At 34.2% G+C, this 23,976-nt stretch overlaps 1 protein-coding gene across 3 annotated transcripts in view; it reads right to left on the bottom strand.

Moving 5' to 3' along the window:
* Window positions 1-23,976, bottom strand: part of LOC145678622 (cyclin-dependent kinase 2-like) — a 128,054-nt gene that overhangs the window by 17,257 nt on the left and 86,821 nt on the right. For all 3 annotated transcript variants that reach the window (XM_081748976.1, XM_081748977.1, XM_081748978.1), the window contains exon 2: window positions 5,771-5,966. In XM_081748976.1, coding sequence (XP_081605102.1) covers window positions 5,771-5,966 — 196 coding nt within the window. The remainder of the gene's footprint in view (window positions 1-5,770; window positions 5,967-23,976) is intronic.

Below are 23,976 nucleotides of genomic sequence, written 5' to 3'. Positions count from 1 at the left end.
TTTCAATGAAAGTGCAATGATAAAAATAGAGAAGGTACTCTACTTTGGTATAAGTATTAAAACATCCTACCCCTATAGAATAAGTCTTTTTATCAAATTGGCATAATAATAATAAAAAAAAAACTTGAAGTGGGTAGTGCTATCTTCCAAGTCGTTTCAAACGGACTAAACGTTTTTCTGATCTAGAAGAATACGAATTTGATACAAACTCATAATCTCAGTTATTTGTAAAATTTTATTCCCCCCCCCCCCTCTGCGAATGGCATTGAGAACGTCACTATTCATTTCGGCAACTCCAACAAACTATGAATTCGACACTAATAGCGGTCATTTTCAATTATTTTTACATATCACAATCCTCCCTCCCCCTCCGGGTGCTAATGGGAGCTCAACTTGAACTTAAAATGGCATCTGGAGTGTCATTCTTTATCTGAGCGACCCCGAGAACTATGGATTCGAAACTAATATGGGCCGTTTTCGATCATTTTATACATATCCCCCTAGAAGTGCTATGGGGGTCTTACCCTAACTGGGGCCTGACCTTGGAATTAAAGAGTGTCAAAATTGTCAACAATCAACTTAGGGACGCCGAAAACTATTGATTTGACAGTAATATCGGACAGTTTCAATTATTTTTATGTCACCATCCTCCTCTCAGGAGTACCAAGGGGGTGTTGAAATTTGGATTTAAAATGGGATTAAACGTGCCATTGTTAATTTCAGCAACTTCGAAAACTATGGATTCGACACTCATATCGACCGTTTTTGATCATTTTTAATATGGCACCCCTCCTACTTACTCTTCTTTGAAACTGGACTTAAAAGTGCATTGGTGATTCGACACTAATACTAATCATTTTCGATTATTTTTGTCTTCCCCTTCTCCCTAGGTGTGCAGGGGATCTTACTCCGACAGTACTTTTTTCTCCCCCCCCCCCCCAGACTGTAAGTAATATTTATACCAATTTTGGTTAAAATTCTTCCAAGCATTTCAGAGTTATTCTGAAACACGCACATACACATCCATTTTTACATATATAGATTACAGAGATCATTTGGCGACATCTTGATATGAGTTAAAGGTATGCAGAAATTTGAAGTTTTCACTGAAATTTGAATAATCTTAAGTTTAAAGGTGAAAGCATGTTTTCGAAAGCAATTAAAGAACAGAAGTTTTAGAATACCCTAAAAATGCCGATGTGAAATAATACGAACATATTGCCCATTAATGGTACTCCAGAAGCGCACGTGTATGTCCATCTGCTTCTTTTGCGACACTTTTTAAGATATTTATTAAAACCCACAACATAATAGTTATACTCCTTCAACATCTTAATCCAGGGATAAAGTATTGTGATAACCTATATAATCTTTAAATCTATTTGTATGCTACTTTACCACGTTGAAGCTGCATTTTCCAACAAGCTCTTATTGTCTGGAAACGTAATGAGCTTGAATGTTTTATACCATTAGCAGCAGTGTGAACTGATATATATCGTTACATTTTGAATAAACCATAATAATTCTCCTGTAAACTATCTAGAAGACAATCTCAAAGCAATGCCAGAACTAAGCTTTTTGTTTTATCTCCGGACTCGAACCACTTACATACTGGAATGCTCATTTGAGCACGCATCGCCAGGAAACAGATTACATAGAAATAGGTTGACATTCCTAGTCAGAAGTTAAAGACTTGTTTTATTGATTCACTAAGGCACTAACTGTTCCTGATATCGAGATTGATTTTTTTTTTTTAAAAAAAAACCTTATATGTGACTTGTTACCACTTGCCGTGCCAAGTTACTCAGCGAAAAGACACTACGAGAAATGTTGCACCGAGCAAAAATCTTGTCATATGGTCATATGGTACTTCTTTAATCCATGATAAAGAATAATCTAACAACCAGGAAGATTGAACGTGGTCTTGAAACACCTGGAAAATGACATGCTTGTTTTCAGCACAGGAACACTGTATATACCTCTTCACTTTTGATCTGCAAGCTGAACCATACTGCTAAACCAGCAGTGATGTTAAACAAAATAAGCAATAAATTTATCAGGAAGATGTTACTATGCACCCCTCCTCCTCGCCTCTCGACCGACTTTCTATACAATAAGCTTTCGTAAATAAAACACCCTATTGCTACGATTGTATTATATAGTTCTCTTTTGCCAAGTACTCCACTTGAACTGCATCAAATAAACTTGCATTTGCTACCTCTTTTCCTTTTTTGGCGCACAGCCACTTTTTGTGTTTAGTTTAAGCGTTTAAGTATTGCTAAGTTTGTAAGATAAGAAATGAAAATATTGAACTAAAACAGCAAGTATTTATTTTCTGGGTGCTATTTACTCATTTGGAATTTCTTGTAATAAAATCCCATTTTTCTGCATTCTATTAGGTTCACACATTTGGGCGTTTTCCAGCAACGAATACTATCGCGAAAGTAAACTATATCCCCATGCCAGAAAGCGAGCAGAGACCAACTTATTCGTGATTTATAAAAAAAAAAAAAAAAAAACTTTACACGATGAAAGAACTCTAGGCCATTATAATCTATCATTGCAAATGAACAGTTTCACAATTATGAAGGCGCCTTATTGTTATTGATAAACGAAAGCTTGTTGCTCAACCTTTATACTTCACATTAAATCATTGTTTTAACGTCCAGAAATGAGATGGTAATTACTGAGTCAATTACGTACGAACGAATGCGAATAGGAGAGGAAACGGGAGAAGCTTGAAAAAACTTGCCCACTCAATGTTTATCACTAAGCACATACCGCACACTCAAGCGCTGTACCAACTATACCACCGAACTTTTATTTCAGTTAGTATCAACACGGGAAAGTGTTCCAAACTTACATAACATCTGAAACATGATGCATTCCTTCGATCAGTTTCCTTCACTCAATTTAACACATGAAATGAACAGTCAGCAAGGAATAACTGTTTATGTCCGTAGCTTCAAAACCCCAGTCCGTAGCTTGATTTCGGCGAAAAACAATATATCAAACACCAGGTGGAAGACTGTTACAAGTCAAGATTACACACTTGTGGGAACATGACTTTTAAAGTTTGTTATTCTGTCAAAATCGCTCCCTGGAATACTATTATATCTGCCATCTAGGCAGAATTAATTTGTTTAGATACGTTTATGCGAAATTACCATCAGGTTGAGCTTACTTCTCTCTATTTCTTTTGAGCGATGATAATTCAAAATTTTCATTTTTGAGTTGTAGCATTCTTCGATCGGGTGTGCGCTATAAATAGCAATATATGAACATAATGGATATTTCATTTACGAGTTTTTACTTCCATAGTATAGTATGCCCATGTCAACATTAAAACAGGAATTGCATATCATGCAACTTCATTACTCGCACAGTATACTGGAAACAAATAAATATTATTTTACGATAATTTGAATCATAACTTCTAACAGTTCTTTCATTCGACAGTGAATTCCTAAATAAAAGAAATCCAATCTTGATATATTTTCTAGAGAGGTGCTAGCCCTCCAATTCCAGAATAGTTTTAATAACCCCTTTGTCGAAAGCTGTATTTCAATTACAAAATATTTTTTACAAGTCTTGTCTAAAATACTGCATCATTTTTAATGTCAAAATAACTTTGGAATGACGATAAGTCGTATTTCATACACTTATGAGGCGCAGCATGATTGATCACTAAGCACAAACGTATATCAATTAAAAAAATACTACATTACTCGAGAGTTTCCTTGTATTTGGAGCGCACGAATTCCCTGACTTTTCAGGCGGTTCTAGGTGACTATTTACAAATTTTGAGGCCTATAATGTAAAAACCACCTAAATTTTTCCTGAACAAGAGTTTCCTCATCTACTATGCACGCACATGTATATATAGTGTGAGCGTTGCTTGACAAGTTTTGCAAAGCAAACGAACTGCCCCCTACCAAACAGTCGAGTATGAATATATATTCTAATAGAAGATCCTTACTTAAAATTCTAACTTTTTCAGCTTTTCATGAAATTCCTTGACTTTTTCAAGTCGGTGGGAAGCCTGAGAAGTACAAAGTGGGAAGTACACTTTGGTATCTGTAGACACATCCCATATTTAAGAATCAAGGGTCTCATGAAATTAGTCAGGCTATCCATTGAATATTCACTCAATGTATACGCCGGTGTGCACTTTGTAAACTCATAATCGTTTTCGAGACAATCTCTTCACAATTAAAACACATTACAAAGGAAACAGAACCACAATCCGAAATAATTTTATTTGTAAGATACATTACCTTCACGTAATGCAGGACAGGACATTCCATAAAATCGAAACCAGTGGAAACAAAAATGGAAAAAGATTGGAATTATGCAAGTTACGAATATGAATTTACCATTGCATTATTGATACGACTGCATTTTGTAGATGATTCACCAATATAATAACTCACTACACAAGCGAAAAACAATAGATAATGCGCACAGCTATAGAGCGTGCCTGTTACATACCATTAGTGAAAAATAGATAAGTTTCTGAGTTAGCACTCAACCACACCTGAAATAGTCTTAAAATTTTAATTTTTGTGTATTTAAGGGTCTTTACTAAAGCGAAATTAAACTACTGCTAATTTTACATTTTTTCTGTAATATCTTCAAAACAAATAAAAATATTCGAAAAGTAGAAACTAGACAATACGATTTTGCATGTGATACCTTTACCACAATCCACATCTGTTTTTGGTATGCCGCTATTTACAAAACCCGCAAAAACTGCTAAATTATCTACAGTTGAAAACCGAAAGCAGATCGATTAGTTGTGATAACGTTATCACATGCAAACTGTCGTTCTTTCAGAAAAAGTTTCGGGAGGGGGAGGGACAAGTAGTATTCCAGGGGAGCACTGCTGGTAGTATTTTACTATTTTATTTATTATTAATTATGGACTATTATTTTGGTCTCGTCCGGGGGATGGGGCACTCTCAGAGCTCAGGGGGGCAGTGCCCCCCCCAAACATGTCTGAAAGAAACACTGCATGCAAAATCGTATTATCTAGTTCACTACGTTTCTGCTTTTCGAATATTTTTATTTGTTTTGACGACATTACAGAAAAACTCTAAAATTAACGGTAGTTTAATTTCGATGTAGTGAAGACCCTTAAGATCATATTCTTCGCAAATTAAAATTCTCTGTTTTCTTAAATTCCAGACATTTCCCAGTTTACCGAGTTTGTAGCCACCCTGTTCTCGATTCATACATCCTAATTAATCATACTTAACGTTTCACAAGTGGTGAAAATTAGTTTTCATCAATGCCATATTCGAATGAAGTACTGTGGAATGGTTTGACGGCATTATACAGCGTTACAAGTCGAAATTTCTTTACTTCAGTGGGAAGATTTCATAGGTTTAGAATATCGAAGAGAAATGCTTTACTAGCATCTTTACAGTGAAGATTCATCGAAAAGGGAAAAGGATTCTTCAATAATACAGTACTTCATTAAAGAATACAAAGAAAACGGAGAGAATTTATCGCTGAAAGTCAGACTTGATTCTTCTTTTTTTAAGGAAAGTTTGAACCAACACATACTCTTAAATGAGTTATTTAGTACGTCTCAAGTATGTTAAATAGCCACTACAACAGAAGTTAATGGGCTGAATACAAGGCATTTTCAGCACAATACTTTATGAAATATGGTCCTTAGAACATGGGATTCGGAACCACTTGTAATGATTTTGCTTAACTTGATGTCCACTAATACAAAAAGCTGTAACCACTGTAAATAGCTTACCTTAACAAGAGCTGATGGTAATGGAGCTTTTGTGCCATCAAGAAACTTCTTTAAATCTTGATGAAGATACTCAAAAACTAAATACAACTTCTGCTCTGAGTGAACAACATCCAATAACTGCACAACACTATTATGTTTCAATTCCTTTAATAAAGAGATTTCACGAATTGTCGTACTTGGTACACCTTCGGATTCCCTGTAATTTAGAGAAATAATATTTAGCACGTACAAGAAAAAAAAGCATCTTGCATCCGGTGCTTTTATATACCAGTTAAAACTTAACATTCGATACTTCAGTCCGCGTTCGGGCTATGATCGCGAACACTCCTATCGAAAAATGGAAGAAATCACTGAGACAATATGAATTTTTTATTCACGTACTAACGAAATACTCCAAGTGTCCACAGAACACTAAAAAGTGTTAAACATCTAACAGTTAGAACTAGGAGAGTTCATTTTTAAGGTTTAAAAGGTTTTTAGGGAAGATGTCTTGTTTAATATTTTCACTTGTTACTACTTATTTCACTATGTTCACTATTCCCTTAGAACGGTGCATTCCGGTCTATTCATCTATGTACAAAATTAGTATTTAGTTATGAAAATGTCTTTCTCTCACAGGTTTGTACATGTGTGATAAAATGTTCGCGATCATGGCCCAAGCACAGACTGAAATATCTGATATGTTTTAATAAGGACCAGATATAAAAAGCACCAGATAAAAGTGAGTTCCTTTTCTACGTTAAATATACATCCTAGAGCACGTGAAAGTTATTATACAAGAGAAAAATATATATCCTCAGAAACGTAATTAGTTTCGAACAGAAAAGAAATATGATGGAGCATTCCAAATTTCTAATTTTGTGAACATAGTACTGCTAATGCTGCAAATATTAAAGACATATCAGTGCATTAAATTTGTCATGCTTTTCATACAGCATGAACAACCTGTTCACATGCCTATGAAAAATTGCCCATTAAAACTAAACTCAGGTTTTATAACCCACATACTATGGCAAAAACCAGGCCGTTTAGCATATCTGTTACCATTATAAACTATTCAAACACTCCTACATATACCTGAAAGATAGATCAACATCATGAATATGTACGAAGGTAGGATGCTTACCGTTGACTTTCAAGGAGTGCACACATACATCAATTTCAAAAACTATGAAAATATCCTTACGTTAACATTTTATCAAACGGTTTTAGTACTGCTCTGGGCACCCTTTCAGACTAATTCAAATAAAATATTTTACCAGTTTTGAAACTGTATATACATGCAAAGACCCATATTCTCTCCCCTCTAACAGAAAGATGTTCCAATATTAAAATTCTACCTAAAATCGAAGTCCATGTAAGTATACTATGCTTCAAGTAAATTAATTCTCAACCAACGTGTAAAACATCACTATTACAAAAAAAAAAGTGGGTTGTGTGGCTAATTTATTAATAGTAATATTGAAAATTACAATTTACCATGTCTTTGAGCCATATGCACTGTACTATTTAACTATTTGAACCCTGTACATTAAAGGGAGAAATTCGTGTGTGTGAACTATGAAAGCTTCCTTGAGAAGTAAATATTATGGAAGAGTGACATTTTCATTTCATTTCATTTAAACTACAGGCTTTTCTACTACTTCAACGTTTGCCACTTCTATACATATCAGGGTTGCTGGAAATTTCCCCAGCTCAAAAATCTCTAGTAGTTTGTTTTAGATAAAACTCACCTACAAAACTATTCTTCTAAACCTGGATTGAAATAATTTTAATGTGGGTATAGTTAATTTGTTTAATAATTTCCTTAGTACAGGAAAGGAATTTTGTGTGGGTCTGATCGAATTCGCTGTATCAGTGTTCCAACTGTAATCTATATAAAAGGAAAAGGACCTTGTTTGTGACCGCATTACGGGGAAAAATCAGTTCGAAATGTATTTTTGTATGTAGTTATCACCTACTTCAAACTGGGTTTTTACCATTTGATTAAAATGTATGTTCGAAGTGGGGATCGGGATCAAAATCTATGTGAAACGTTGAGTATCTTACGATCTTCGCAACCTAGGAAGATGGAACTTGGTATATGAACTCCTCATTAAAAACCAGTGGACCGTGTAAGTGTTTTTCACAATTTCTTTACCTGTTTGTGATCACATGACGGGAAACGATTAAACAGTTCGAAATGAATTTTTTTAGCAGTCGTACGTACCTTGACCTGGATTTTTATCATATTGATTCAAGGGTGCATCCTAGAGGTTTAAAATTTATGTAAAAAGCACAATATCACGAACGCGCAAAACTAAGATGAAACTCTGTATACAAAGTCTTAAAAATACGTGTGTAGGTGCCTCAACGTTTTCTTTGAAATTTTTCGTTTTGAGGGAAGGGGGAATTCCTTTCTTCACATCGAAAGCGATGCTACCTGTTATTTGTGATCACATCACGGTGAAACGGTTGAACAGTTTGAAATGAATTTTAGAACATAGTATCTATCTTGAGGTTTGGTTATATAACTTTGATTGAAGGGTGCATGCTAATGGAAGTAGAGGGGGTTCGCAATTTCAGCATCTCGAGTCCATCAAGTTAGGATGATGAAATTTGGTATATCAACTCTTCGTTAAAAATAAGGGGACACGTATTTCCTGTTTTTGAAAATTTCTATTGTTTGTACGACTCTGTGTTCTTTGCGGTTGCGTCACGGGGAAGTGGTTGATCAGTTTGAAATGAGTTTCTGAACATAGAACCTACCTCAAGCTAGAATTTTATCATGTAACTTTGCTTAAAGGGCGTATCGTAAGGAAGAAAGTAGTTCAAAATGCATATCAAAAATAGAAGATGGTATGGAGTTTTTATTGTTGCACTTCCATGCTCAAAGATTTTTCATAACCTGATTCTCCCAGGTAAAAAACACGCACTTCAGCTAGTCTGGAATAAAATGCAGTGCGACTACATTCCTTTTTTCTTGTAGTATAATATAAATAAGTAATAAAATTTCTTTCTCCATATGCCAGTTAATAATAAATCGTGAACGATTCACTTACAAAAGGAAATTACTTAAGATATACCTTTATCTTCTCAACGCTGACGGAAATCAGATCGTGAAACTAGCGAATTCTGGCGGAGTCTGCGATGTATAGTGCAATTATCGTATGTTACAAAGGCCTTTTAATAGTAAGATCTATTTTAAGAAAACAAACTTGCAACTGGAAATGAGAAAAAAATCATTTCCAACATTTCAGTGCTAAAAAAATCCCATTCAATAAGGCCATTTTCTAAATCCATGGCTCCTGAACTTCCAAGTACTATCTAGTATTTGTCTGGCGTGTTTTGGGGGAGACTAAAGGAAAATTCAGTCAGGACGACTGGATTAGGGATTTGAATCCTGAGTGTAACAGGATTTTATTCCTATTCTATATAATATAGAATTTCCCGTCTTTTTCTTACTCTGCAAAATTGTCTATTTCCTTCTTTCTAGAAATCGAAATATAAGCAAGTGTCAATAGTGCAAAATGTGTCCCATGACATGCAGAGGGGCTGGTTTCCCTTGTGCGACCTTTCTTTCCTTAAGTTTAGTTCAATGTCCCACGATTATATACCGAAGCTAAGGCATATATGATGGTGATATGAATAATAGCGCCATAGCGAAAGTGAGGCGGAAAACCCCCGAGAAAACCCATGCACACGGCGTTTCTCCACAACGAAGCCTGCTTGGCACGAGCTGGGATCAAACCAGGAACTAGCGCCAGGGGTGAGCCAACGCGGCCCCATAAAAGAATCAAATAGTTTCATGTGGAGAACAGAACGCGAATGCTTAAATGGTATCTTAAGTACGAATATAGCTTTAAATGTAAGTGGAATTTAATAAAACCCAATTTTACCCAATAAACCCCATTGGTTTGAGTTTTAAAAAATGGGTTTTTTATAATCCTGATTTATATAGACACTTCATTCTGTAAATAGGTAATCATTTCATGTAAGGTTCTTTGTTCAATGTTATGAAAAAGTTAAGCACAGTTATGACATATGAAATCAGCAAAGATTGTTTATTGATTTAAAAAGAAGCAAGCTCAAAAGAACCCGTGGTTTAAGAAAGGACAAATTCATATGCTAAAGTCCATTTCTCCACTATTTACTATTGTGTTACCTGGGTCCACTAGAACAAATACTTTGTGAAGAGATTTGGTTCTCGTTCAACGTGTTTTGATTTCAAAGGCAATTTTTATTATATGCAGGAAACTAGGGCTGCGACAATATCAAAACACAATCAACCTAGGAATGTGATAACGAAAACAATTTGCTCCATTGATTGTTTATATGAGCATAATACGACAATGGAAATTCAAATTTGACAATTTCTGTGGCACCATAACGCGAAAACCAGTAACTTCTTTTGCTTTAGAACTTAGAACTGATAAGTGAGCTAAAATTTGCTGTTAGAAAAATTATCAGAATTTTATTTTGTATAAATCAGATTCTAAATGAAGGAACCAGAGTTCTCCAATAGTTCTCACTTACAGGTACGCTGAAACATTATACGAGGGGCACAAGTGATACTATTCTATTATCAACGTTACACTTTTTCTCCTAGTTAACACCAGTCAGGGATCAGCAACTAGGATCAACTGTAATAAACCGTGCATTTGTCACATGATCGCATTCTTACAGGCCCTTTCTCTGAAGAGGATGACTATAAATTTGACATAAAAAATTGTGAAAATTTAATTTTTACAACACATTTTGAGTTAAACAAGTATGGAAACATTTTGTTGAATTGCTTTTCCAGCACTAATTACATAAATAGGATCTACGAAAAACTGCTAGGTCACAAGAAAACATTAAATATATTAAATATAATTTATTAGGTCTTGGCGATACATTTTATACAATATAACTACATTAACAATCATATTAATAGAATGATCAATACATAAAAACATACATTTTTTTCTTTTTTAATGAGAGCAGCGTAAGGAGATGCATATTTTATCATTGGACATGTATGAAGGCTTTAGCATTGCTAGAGTGTTTTCTTGATATCAAAAGAACAAAAGGAGTTCACCATATAAGTAAGATTTCGAAACTAATCACATCCAGTACAGTCCTATAAATCAGTCTACTCAGGTTGATTTCCAAATTAAACATGTGCTTCTTTATTAATCTTAACATAAACACGTTAAATTACTTGCGGTCTGCTCACGCAATTTACCCTTACATATGTTGGCAGTCAACGTGTTAGAACTGAATAACACAAACTATTTTAAGATACAAAGAGACTAGATCCCACAAGAACTAAAGCATGATTACATGTTAGAAATTCCTACCAAATATGTACACTAGAACATCCACTGTTTTGAACATTAGGTATCTATGGATAGACCAACCTTATTTGCTCACTAAAGATTTTTAATAGGATTATATAAATGAACATTTTATTAAAATAAATAAGAAATAGTACTTAATATAGAATTAAATTCCTGACAAATACTCATGAAAGTTGACTTACTGGGTTTTCGAACTGCTAATGATCAAGTATGTGGTTAAGAATCATTTGCAATTAAAATTTGTGCCTTGTTCCAAACTAAGTAAACAAAATTTAATATTACATTAATTTGGAGAACATAATGAGCTAGAGCATTAAAGGTTCTATGAAATGGAATGGAAAGGATTTCGGAGTTACTTCTAGATAGTAAAAGGCCAGGATTGTTAGGATGAAAATACTGTTGTCATTTCTTCCCTCCCTAATCTTCGAATGTTTTTCAAATTTTAAAATTGCCTTTTGGTTTTTGTTTCGAAAACTGTGTGAATTTTATCGCACATGACTTAATGACATATCCAATTACCTTCTTAGGAATCAAGACCCCGAGTTGCCATCTTTTTCATATATCACTACCTAACATATAATGTGCCAACTGTAGTTGGCTAAGCGGTAATAGGTGGAGAAACAAAACAAAAAAGCCAGCTAACTGTAAATACAGTCATTCTCAAACGTATTTTACACACATGTTCGAAATGAAAACCTGGAAGAGGCAATGATGATATATTGTATAATTCTATTTCAGTGCATGACAATTACATTGTAAGTACGATTGTTGCATTGCACATATAGGGTGGCCCAAAAGTAGGTATACACCCCTGCAATGATCAAGTGGAACATTCTAGTCTATGGGTTTATTTGTTTCGGCTCTTCCGAGCTTAAGATATAAGTAAAAACACATTAAGAACAAATAATAAAGAAACTAAATCTACCTGATGGATAACAATAAGAAATAATATAAAATGCAATGAGCTGATCAGTACGGTACTTTATACTTACTTTTGAGCCACCCTTTACATATCATGTAGAGAATAAGATTTTACTCTTGCTTTAGAAATTTGCTAAAAACTATTATTTTATATTACACAGCAAAAATATGCAACCACAAGCAAAAATGAGTATATATATATATAAATCTTTTGTTAAACTTCGGATCGAATCGAGCATTTTATTTTCTTTTATATAGAAACATACGAGATTTCCAGATAAAAATGCTTAAATCAACAAAGGCTTGTTTCCTGAAAACGCACTCTAAATGGCCAATATAACTGCCCACTTATTTTGAAACTATGGGGAAGATGAAAGAATTCCATAAACGATAGATATAGACATGAAAATGGCTGCCAGGGCTGTTTGTAACACAAACGCAATTTCCGAGCGTTCAAATTTTGTTGAGTTTGCCCATACTACTTCGAATGTCTCATATTACGCATTATTCTTACTTTTGCTGGTGACTGCACAACAGAGATCCCTAGTACACATCTCCCAACTATCCATTCTAATACGACGAAAAGGCAGGCCGGAGTTCTATAATTAAGTTCCATTCATACCACTAAAAACACACTATTTACACCAAAACTCGTTCTTTTCGTATTTTCCAACCTTATGGTAAGCTAGTATTTTATAAATGTACAATACTGTACGTTTTAAAATACTACAGAGAAAAAAAGAAGTCAAAGGATAATATACACAATTTAAAAATTTTATAATTTAATTTAATTGCAGTAAACAAAAAAACAAACCTAATTCTTAAACGATTTAAGCTTTTTTTTTTTTACTGTTAATTGATAAATAATGTTTTTTTTAAAGCAAAAGTTCTCTATAGATGATCTTGGCAAAGTCGCGTTCTTATGAAGGCGTTACAAGTCGAGTAGATCGTTAAAAAAAAAAAAAAAAAAAAAAAAAAAGTTTGATTACGAAGTTTTTCTTTCTTTCTTTCTTTTTGGAACTAGTCTCGATAGTCACGAATCCACTATATATGTGCACATTAAATATACTCCAATAACTTGAATATTATTTACAGATCCAATGTATATTTAATGCAAAACTTAGTACATGTTTCGATTAATTTATATATTACTAAATTAAATCTTACTATCTATCTGCAATGACGACACGTATTACACTCAGTTACTTTAAACTGCCTACAACACAAAATTATCAATCTACAAAGTCTTTCCAGATACATTACTTACGTACAATATTCAAAAGCTTCAATGAGTATACCTTGTCTTACCATAAATACTGTCCCAATTATTGAGGGTGACTGTACTTCCGCGCATACAAGCAAACGATGTCAAGAGCGGTATCGTGAGTCATTGCTGGATGAGCTGAAGAAGTGTAAAGGTGTCAGTTGTTAAATATTGAAGATGGAATGGGGCGAATATGAAAATCGTGTGTCCGTGATAGCGTTGCACAAGGTAGGCAAATCACAAGTGAAGATTTTCAAAACCCTCCAGAAGCTGCAAATTAGTAAAAAATTCGTTTACCGCACTATCCAGCGCTTTGTTGAGACTGGAACTATGAAAGATCACCGCGGTAAGGAAGACCACTCAGAGTACGAACAGCGGAACTTGTGAAAGCAGTGGCGGCGAGCGTCCGACGAAATGTACTTAGAATTTTGGGACAGTGTTTATGGTATGACTAGGTATAATACTACAATTCATTAACACCACATTCAGGTTACTATTAACTGAAACGTTTCACCTTCGAATGGTGTGACTAGAACAAAACATTTAAATTTTACCACGGAGCTGCCACTCATGTTCATAAGAATTTTCATATTTTGACAAGCAACTTCAGATACAACAAAGTTTAGAAAGATTTTAGTAATCTTAGTTCAGATACTATTAAGGTAGATACTTTTCATAACTCCATTCTTTGAAAATTAGTTTCTAAATAAGATTAGTGGTTAAATGGAGTAACTAGAAGAAGTAATTCCTACGGGAACACCACTGGTTATTATATGTTATTATATCATTTTCTACACCATTATGAATAAATATTAGGAAACTAAACATTTACATACCTAATTAGTGTATTCTTCTTTTAACCAGACCGTTACTGAGTGTCTAAAGCGCGAAGATGTTACGTGATTATTTTACCATCATTTGGCGGACACAACTTCTCAATCACTGCACATTCTTCTAACTCAAGCTGTTGCAAAAAATATATTTCACAACTTAAGAGTAAAAAATATTTTCCTGTATACGACCAGAGTGATTGGCGCCTCTGCATTACAAAGATGTGGTTATGCATATATGTGCAGGAAAACACTTCTATTTATTAAGTTTTCGAATATTTTTTCATGTGACATTTAGAATTTTATGACAACGTGCAGTGATTTTAGAATTGTGTCCATTATATAATGGTAAAAGCATCATGTAACATCTACTCGATTTAAATACTCCGTAGAAGATACCAGGAAGGTATAACAAGTATCGAAATTATAAGGATCCAAAGAAAAGAAGCAGATGCTAGGTATGTAAATATTTATATTCCTATTTATACTTACTATATTAATGATAATTTACTGCGTACACTTAAACTAATGCACAGTGAGAAAAGTGCAGGTAAAAGAATTGGGTCACTAGGAAAAACAATCTTGTTCTACATTAGACTTAGTATACATATACATTCACACCAACTTTTCCTATATAGTTAAAAGAGCCCTGCTTTGTTTACAGCTATATTTTTTCTCGACGAAAACTTTGGTAGAAGACACTAGTAAAGGTTTTGATTAACATTTAAAGTTCGTCAAAAACTGGACTTGACGATTTAGAATCACTTTAATAATCAAACTTATATGTTACCTGATATTCATGAAGTGTCCTTTGGCACTTGAACCAGAAACTTATGTGCCACCTGAAACTGAAGTTAATTATTTCATTTCCCCTATTACTGGTTAAACTGTTTATATGCAGGCATGGGATTCTCCTCCTAACTACCACATAATCACTAGAATATAATTGTCAGAACACACTGGAACAAACCTACTTGTACAATTCTTCTTGCAAATGCAGAAACAGACTGTAGTAAGTGAGGTGGCAGTCCCTTGTGCAGATTAAGTGGCCACAAACTAAGCTGAATCATGTGGTGCTACAACTTTTTAATACGTATTCACCACAAGATACAGCTTAGTTAGTAGCCGAAGTAGTGAGTAGCAGACCCAAGACGAAGCAGATGACATGCAGCCAATCAAAAATTCCTTCCTACAGCCATGCAATTAGAAGGTTCTTCCTGTTCCAATTAAGCGGTTTAATTTTAGTTAAAAAGCACCACTTCATGAAAGTGGAGAAAACGGTAGTTTTAAATTAATATGAGCTCTATCACATACTGTATTAGATTTTGGATATTCTTTTTTCTCTAACAAGGTAAATCTAACTTGCAGCTCTCAGCGAATAAAAAATTTAAAGGGACCACGATAGAATTTAAAGCTTTCAAAATAAAGAGATTTCAACTCGATTTATTGTTAATGTTGGACCTGAAATGTGCTTAACTTTAATATCAGTAGCAATTGCGTAGCCAAGAGCAGAAAGCAAAAAGGGACATGACTGGAAGCTAAAGCATATGAAAATTAACTAAACGCAATGATTATAATTACTTTACACACTAACGCTGACTCGTCAAATCAGATAAACATTTAACTCGATTTCAACTTTTAGATCTTAGCTACGCTACTGCGTAATCCTATACAATTTTCTCCAGATCGCTTGGTTTTTAAAATTGAAATTAGCCTAATATATGAATTTACCTTCATTACTTATCACTTATTAAATATACAATGATAGAAAAGTACCTGTTAGCTGAAAACTAACGTTAGCATGCAATGTACCTGCTCCAATTTCTTTCCGTAGCTTCTTATAAAAGATTACTTATGATTAAGTACTAAATTGGTTACATTCATAGAAGAATCATGAACTTTATAGTAGTACTAATAATAGTATTTAGAAATTAAGGAATCACAAACAATACTATAACTGTCCGAGAACAGCAGCATTTACTAATACAGCGAATTTTATATATATATATATATATATATATATATATATATATTACAAATCAACTTAGCACTAACTTTTTATTATTCCTAAGGAAAGTAACATCTAATAGTTTGGAAACTTTATATTCCGTAATATTGGATGCATTTCCCTAAGGAATATTGAAATGTTAGTACTAAGTTTTAATAGCAACAATACTGCAATACTCTTCAGATTCATTAATGAAGAGTAACGCGTACAAAGAAAAGTAACAATCACATACTAACTTTCTTCCTTATGCATGTTAGCTTCTTCATTGACAAAGTTGCTTTTAGTTGGCATATGCCAGACCTAATTGAAGGCGGAAGTGAAACGATAGTATTAGATTATCTTATGTGATACTTATGAGGTTTCAACATGCATTCAGGCTCCACTGAAATTGTTTAGAAAATGAATTCACAGTTTATCAGCCCCTTATCAACAACTTGAACATTCATCCCAGTATATACACCATGCAATCTTTACTTTTATACTATGCATTATTAGGTTTCTTCTCTGGTTAGTATTAATTTAAGGCGCCAGTACTAACGCTACTGTTACAAGTTTATATCTGATTCATGCATTTCGTTTCTTACAGCAGTTTCATTTTCACTATTAATATTTTACTTAACCCTACAAACAATGACATAGACATACCAAACGCAGTAATTACGAGGTAGGATAATAACTTCTATATAGGATATAGATTGTACACAATATTTTTCTTGACCCCATACGAGACGAACTATTTAAAAAAAAAAAAAAAAAAAAAAAAAAAAAAAAAAAAAAAAAAAAAAAAAATCAATAACGTACGTTTGGAATTGGAAGTACATTATAATAAAACTAGATTTATTCTCTCTTACCCTAGGAACATTTGTGTTTTAGAAGTAAAGACATTATTTTTGATTTGATAAGCATAAGACCCCATTGTTAGCACGAATATTTACCCATATCCTCAATTTCTTTTCTCGAAATATTTCGAACATTTTACCCAATAGGATTGTACAGATAAATCAAAAATCCTTTTTTCAAATCGAAAATGCTACCCAGGTAACTGAGGAGAAATATATAAAGCAAATGAATGAATAAATACATACTGTATATAACAGGAGAAAATGGGGAGGGGGGCGCAACTCTGGTAAAAATTATTCCAACGTTCTCAAATTTCATGAAGTAAAAAAAGAACATCTGACACAAATATTTACAAATGTCAACAAGTAGGCTATAGTTACCCTTTTATCTTTTAAATGACATCCTTATGTTAAAAGTTGTATAAACAACAAACATCAATTTTGCGGTATACACACTCACTGATATTATTGAACAAATTATAATTGTCTCTTTCCTGCGCAACATTAGAAGACGAGCGCCTTCCGAGCTGTGTTCGAAAACCAAGACAATTTCATTGTGGGGAGGGGGAAATCCCCTCCATGCTTATTTTACTTAAAAAAATTGTGGTACTTGTTTTAAAAAAAAAAGGAAAAAAAGTGTGGTAATTTATTATTACTAATTGAGCATATAGAGCACATTATATCAAAAACTAACCTGGATAATGTTCCTTTCTAATTCTTTTAAAAAGGGACATTGTCCAGGTTAGTTTTTGATACATAAACCTGATTATTCCTAATTTACCTGAACAACTTGCGGCAGTTCGCAATTGCTCCTTCGATGAGAGAGTTTTATTGCTCAATAAATTCGTTTGCATGAATACCTTTAGAATGCTAGTAGTATAGTCAAAATTACGCTGCATTTCCATGCTAAAACATCAAGTGAAATTCCCCACACGGATCGATTCATATAATCTCTTATGTACAAAACAGAAACGAAGCAATGTTATTAATGACAAAACATGCTTCTTTCCTTTCCAATCTTTCACCACTACCCCAACAAAGGATTGTTCAATGTTGGATGAACAGAAACAGGAGGCGTTTCGGGTAGTACGGGCGAATTCAACAAAAGCTACGTACAATCTGAACGCTCGGAAATTACATTTGAGTTCTTCGACTAGTAATACGAAACTGCTCTATGGCAACTAGCTTTCGTGTCATAGTTATATTATATCGAGACGAACATCCACAAACTAACAAAGTAGTTTTAAAATAAATGGACCATTATCTTGACAGTTCAGAATACATTTTCTGTAAACAAGCCATTGTTGATTTCACCCTGGCTATAAAACCAGTCTCATATTTTCTAATCCTCAATAATAAAACAAAAAGAATATAGTTTATAACTGCATTTACCTTTCTCTTTTTATGGAAGTACCATCCCATCGGGGCTAGTTTAAATTTCTAGCCTTTAGTGCTGGAGCGTGTTCAAACCCTGCTGGAAATACACGAGATTTGGTTCTCTTATCTCAAAAAAGGACGTTAAACACTATAAACATTGACAGAGCAGTCCAGTAAGTAAAACGTTAATACATTAAAGATCCTCTATAACTTTATATTTCTTAATAGACATATTAGATGATTACAAAATCTCAATCACATAGCATTTACTGGTGATAAGCAAGTGGCTAATATTTCAAACCAAACGTTAACTGATTAAGACCAAAAAGACTGGAAAGTAAGCAAGATCGTACAGGATTTCAATGTGAACATATTATGAATTAAGAAGTAATGTTTAGTGTAGTGTTTGGACGAGCAGTACAGTCAATACTTTTAGGGCTTACAGTATATAGGCGCAAAGCTTCTTAAACAAGCACAAAATTTCTAACAAGCAATCTACTAAACATAGTTCTTGTAGTTCTAATTAAACAGAAATACTGTCGAATTCCGTTCTTTCTAGCTCAGCGCCCAAATTACTGTGAAATTACATTGCAGATTTTTGCCCTTGCTGAAAATTAGAAACAAAACTACAACTATATTAACGGCTTAACAAATTCATCTCTCTTCGTATTATTATCGCTATACTGAAGTGCTACATGATGCCAGAAGGCAGTAAAACCAACTGAGTCAGACCACTTAAGTTAAAAGCTTCTATTACTTCCCTAGAACCAAAAAGAGCAGGAAAGGGATTTCACTTCCTTTTGCCTAGCATTAGTAGTTAGCTCTATCTCACTGCTGAAAAGAAGTCCTAAGCAATGTGAAGCAGCTTGGGCCAAGTTTGATGCGGTTGTTTTCAACTAAAATAATGTACTAATGATTTGAAAAGAAAATTGGTGGACTAATATATATGCATGCACATTTGTATTAAGGCATGATACTTTGTTGTATTATCTGTGGGACTATGTAGATTTAGTTACAGGCTGTTATTACTTTGTAGTTAACTTTATTCACACTGATCTATTCCAACAATAATTGAAACAAAAACATAAAACTCAGTTTCATCCTAACCAAAGAGCTCGATTTATTGCAGTGAGGTTTCCAACATACTTTTCTGAAGACATTTAAGAAACCAGGAAAGCAACAATACGCGAGGCTCATTATTTCTCTGACTTTACATTTTACAAAGAAACCACCTCATACCAAACCTCGCTACTTTCCCGTATACAACACAGCCAAAATTACTTCATGGACACTATTTTGCAGTCATCAGGCAGAACTACTGGCTACTTGAAGATTCGGAATTTCACACGTTCTTGCTACCTGGAAACTGTATTATTTTTCTTTTCAGCATTCTATTGCAATTACTGGCAGCAGAACGTTGCTCACCATATGAAGTGATTTCTCACTATGCTCTCTTTAATAGGCCTAGAAATCCTATTAAACGAACTAGGTAAGTTCTGAATATGGCTACATATACAGAGACTGGAACGTAACTCAAATGATGTTAAGATATTCAAGCTATTTCTCCCTTTGTTACAAAGCCTATTAGAAAAGTAAATGATGTACTTAAACGACAGAAATCGACACATTTTTTATCAATTATAAAAAAATGTAAGTGAAAACACTAACTTAGTTTATTGATTTTTTTTTTGTACGCTTCCAGTCACTAACGCTGTGGATTTGCTCACCAGGTTAAGTTACTCATATTAAAATTAAATTACTTTAAACATTTTCCACCTCTAGTGCAAGGGTGTCAGGTTGGAATGAGATTTCTTTCTTAAATTGAGTGTTTAAGAAGAAATTAACGTCTCACCTTTATATTTTGAAGCTAAGGGAGACGAAGAAAAAACCAAGAAAACCCACGCACAACGTTTGTTCACCACAAAGCCCACCTGGCGGGAGCTGGAATCGAATCAAGGATCCTACTTAACAGAAGTAGGTGCTCTACTACTCAGCCACTGCGTTCCCTTGTAGAAATGTATGTTAATGTTTTTTTTTTTTTTTTTAATGACATAACTAATCACGTAACAATTCTTCTGTACATACTAAAATGAGACTTGAAAATATTTTGTAAATACCTACAAGACTCACGTTGTTAGTGTATACAGAATTGTTAAACTGTCAACTACGTAGGTCAAGAAAGCGCAGCATTTATAAAAAAAGATAATCAGCTTAACAAGAAGTGTCACTCCAACTTTAAATCCCTGTGCTAAAGTGCCAAATGTGTTTAAAGTGATTTGATCTTAATGAGAGTCACAATCTGATCAAGTCAGTAAGTGCAAATAATACCCGCATTTGCGTCTTGAGCTCTAACCCTCATCTTGCCTGGCTCTTCTTTCTCTGGCCTCTACACTGGTGGAGGCACTTCTGGTAGATGTGTGAATTCGTGCACACTCGTTATAAGTCAGCAACATTCGTGCAAAAATGTAAACTCGCTCACGGAATGAGCATTTTTAATAAGGGAATAGAAATTTTAGAATAAAATATATGAAGCTATTTACTTGTTCCAAAAGTTCATCCGTCTACACGCATCAAGCTTTACATATTGTATTGATGTGCACATAGAGAACACCCATGTTATACAAATATAATGAACGTTTCATTGCAAAAATTGCCGTTACCTGAAAAATTCGTGCTCTATTAGCGTTTTTCTTTTATTTTAACCATACAGGTTGACCAATACATTAGCGTACAGATACTTTTTCAGTACAATGACTTGGTATTCGTATTCTATTAGCGCTTTGCACACCTCTCTCCCCCATTTAGTCTCTATGACTATGAATCAAGCGTTCTTTGATATGCTTGTACACGAGAATTCCGTAGTGTTGGAGCGAATAGCACGGAGGGTTAGGGTGCCATAAGATTAACAGGATATTCTGTTATTTGGATGGATCAGGCTACATATTACTCCTATTATGTGTGAATATTATTTTTTGTATTAACATTTCTCTGCCTGTCTTTTTTCTGTATGGCGCTCGTAAAAAAACACTATACATTTACTCACCTTCCTGAAATACTTAGAAACTATCGATTTCTTACTCTTAAATTACAATGTGCGATAAGACTAGTTTAATCAATTGAAAGAATAATATGACATATAACTAAGTTTAAACCTAATGTTCGCAAGAGTAACGACTGACAATAGGTAGCCAAGGTAGGAGGTTACGTAAGAAAGTTTTGCTTATGGATGCAATTTATGTATACAACTTATCTGTAAGGCAGGGGTGCCCACAAGGGGGGGGCTATGACGCAAACTGCGTCATTGAAATATTTGGGGGGGGGGGGTAAAAATCTATATAAATGTTTGAGGGGGTGTAAAAATTAATCGAAAAGATTTTTTTTTCGTGGAAGAACACCTACGGATAGACAATTGAGGGGGGGTGCGTCATGGACATGAGGGGGGTGGGCACCACTGTGTAAGGTAAGTAATAATGAAAAGAAAATGAAGGCCAAACACAATGGAATCCTTTACAAGAAATGAACTGTCCAGCTCATGGTGTTTTCTTTTCCCCTAGGAGTATTATGATTACAATGAGTGAGTGTATATAAAAGAGGGCAGATATAAATACAGATTAAGATCCGAAAAGCTCCACCCAGCCAAAACTATGTACTAAATACGAAAAAGAAACCTTACCTAACCTCTTCGTAAGTAATTATTCTTACCGTATGTTGAAAAGTTGACGGGATTTAACGAATTAAATGGCTTAAATGTCGGGAAACCGTAATTTATGTTTACAAGGATAAGGTTAGTAGTATTCAACAATCACAAGTGGTTTCAAGTCGTATACCTACCGATAATTCTGAGTACTATGGAAGCGTTCACAACAGACGTGTTTCTATCACATGAGTTATCCTGTGTCATACACGTTGAAACATTGCGAGAACCATATTACGGTACTTGTAATATAACATAGAAGCACGATCGAACTTGCTTGCAGTGGTGAGCTAGCACAAATTAGTGGTGTTTTTCGCATGAATACCGTTTGTCTATCGCTTCGTGCTTGCCTAGACGTGCAATAAATACAACTTTTTTCTAATAATGGACAACTAGCACAGGTTGGTCGTTTCTGGCAAGAATAATCATTCTTATGTCCCATCAATTTGCACGCACACTACTGATCCGTGCATGCGCTATGAAAATAAAGTATCTTATGTAATCCTGCAAAGCAAGGAAGTGACGGAAAATGTTGTTTGAATTTGATGAAATATTATAAATCTGTACGTCAGAATTAATGTTTTTTGCATTGTTCCACGGAAGAACATCTAGGGAGATAATTTTGGAACTGGGGGGCCAAAATTAGGTAAAATCACAATGATTACAGGAGAAATAAGTTGATGTTACGTACGTGTAATTACTAAATACTAACATAACAGAACATAACCGAAGCCAACAAAAACACAGAAAATGCCCACGCAGATTAAAGAGTTTAATTCAATTGACTAAACAATGCACACACTCGCTCACTTCGACTCTTACATCTACGCTGGGTCAGAAATAAATACTTGTGCAAAAGTAACCAATAACCATGAACAGGTGGTATTTATGCAGGCTTGGGTGATTTTGACCAGAAACAACAATTATAGCCATAATCCTTATGCCTTCCTAAAGTGAACCTGCACCGAGAAATATGTCTTCGAAGTGATTGCAATGATTATTTTACTGTGGCCTTTTTCTCACGTACTAAGTCGATTTTACTTACATGATTTATGTATTAATTTTCTAACAGTACCCGTATTCTCAAACTACAGTAACGCAATTATCAGTAATATACGCGCAATAACTTATTTAGTACGTTACTTCCCGAAAAATACGTAAGTGAATATGGATAATAGCTAATCCAGCGCATTGTTCAGCAAACTTGCTAAAAACAAGATAATATACGAATGTCATCGTTCTCACGAAGCAAACACTTCTCACTCAAAGAAACAAATTGTAATTGTTGGAACAAAACAAAAAATCACATTAACAAATGATCAACAGCACAAACATATACTGTAGTTACCAATCACTTCCATACTAACATACCTTTAATAATAAACATGACTATAAAACGTTAAACTACAACTACATAACTGTCAATTGTGCTTTGTATTGACAGAACAAAGGAAAACAACAACACTACCTCCATTTTGTCAAACGTCTACGCGCTCAATATTGCCATATCTGAGTTTGAAACTTCCTCGGACTTTCCGTCATACAATGTTGCCACAAGTAGAAATAAAATATTCATCGTAAACGAAATTCTCAGCTTACATATACGCAACCTATTAAGAACTGTTTGTTCACATATTTTTGCTCCATATAAGACACAGCGTGAAAGAGAGGAACTTAATTTTCGCGAAATGCATTTGTAATATTATTTGTAGGCCTACTGTTTGCCGTGCGTAATTTAATTAAATTACTGGTGCAGTTATACTATATGGATCCACAGATTGTAAAATGTACAGAAAAATTAGGGGAAGTCTAAATTGCCCATTTTATGCCGAGAACAGAACCCAACAAATCCCTGCGGGAAATCTAACCCGTTACTATTACTACTTATACTATCGATTCGTATAGTAAAACTGCACGAGATTATTTTTAAAGCCTTATAAATACGGGTTATG

The sequence above is a fragment of the Thermobia domestica genome, chromosome 2, assembly GCF_964235325.1.
Source record: "Thermobia domestica chromosome 2, izTheDome1.hap1.1, whole genome shotgun sequence".
Taxonomy (NCBI): domain Eukaryota; kingdom Metazoa; phylum Arthropoda; class Insecta; order Zygentoma; family Lepismatidae; genus Thermobia; species Thermobia domestica.
The sequence above is the reverse complement of the archived record's forward strand: the minus strand, read 5'-3'. Positions and strand labels throughout refer to the sequence as shown.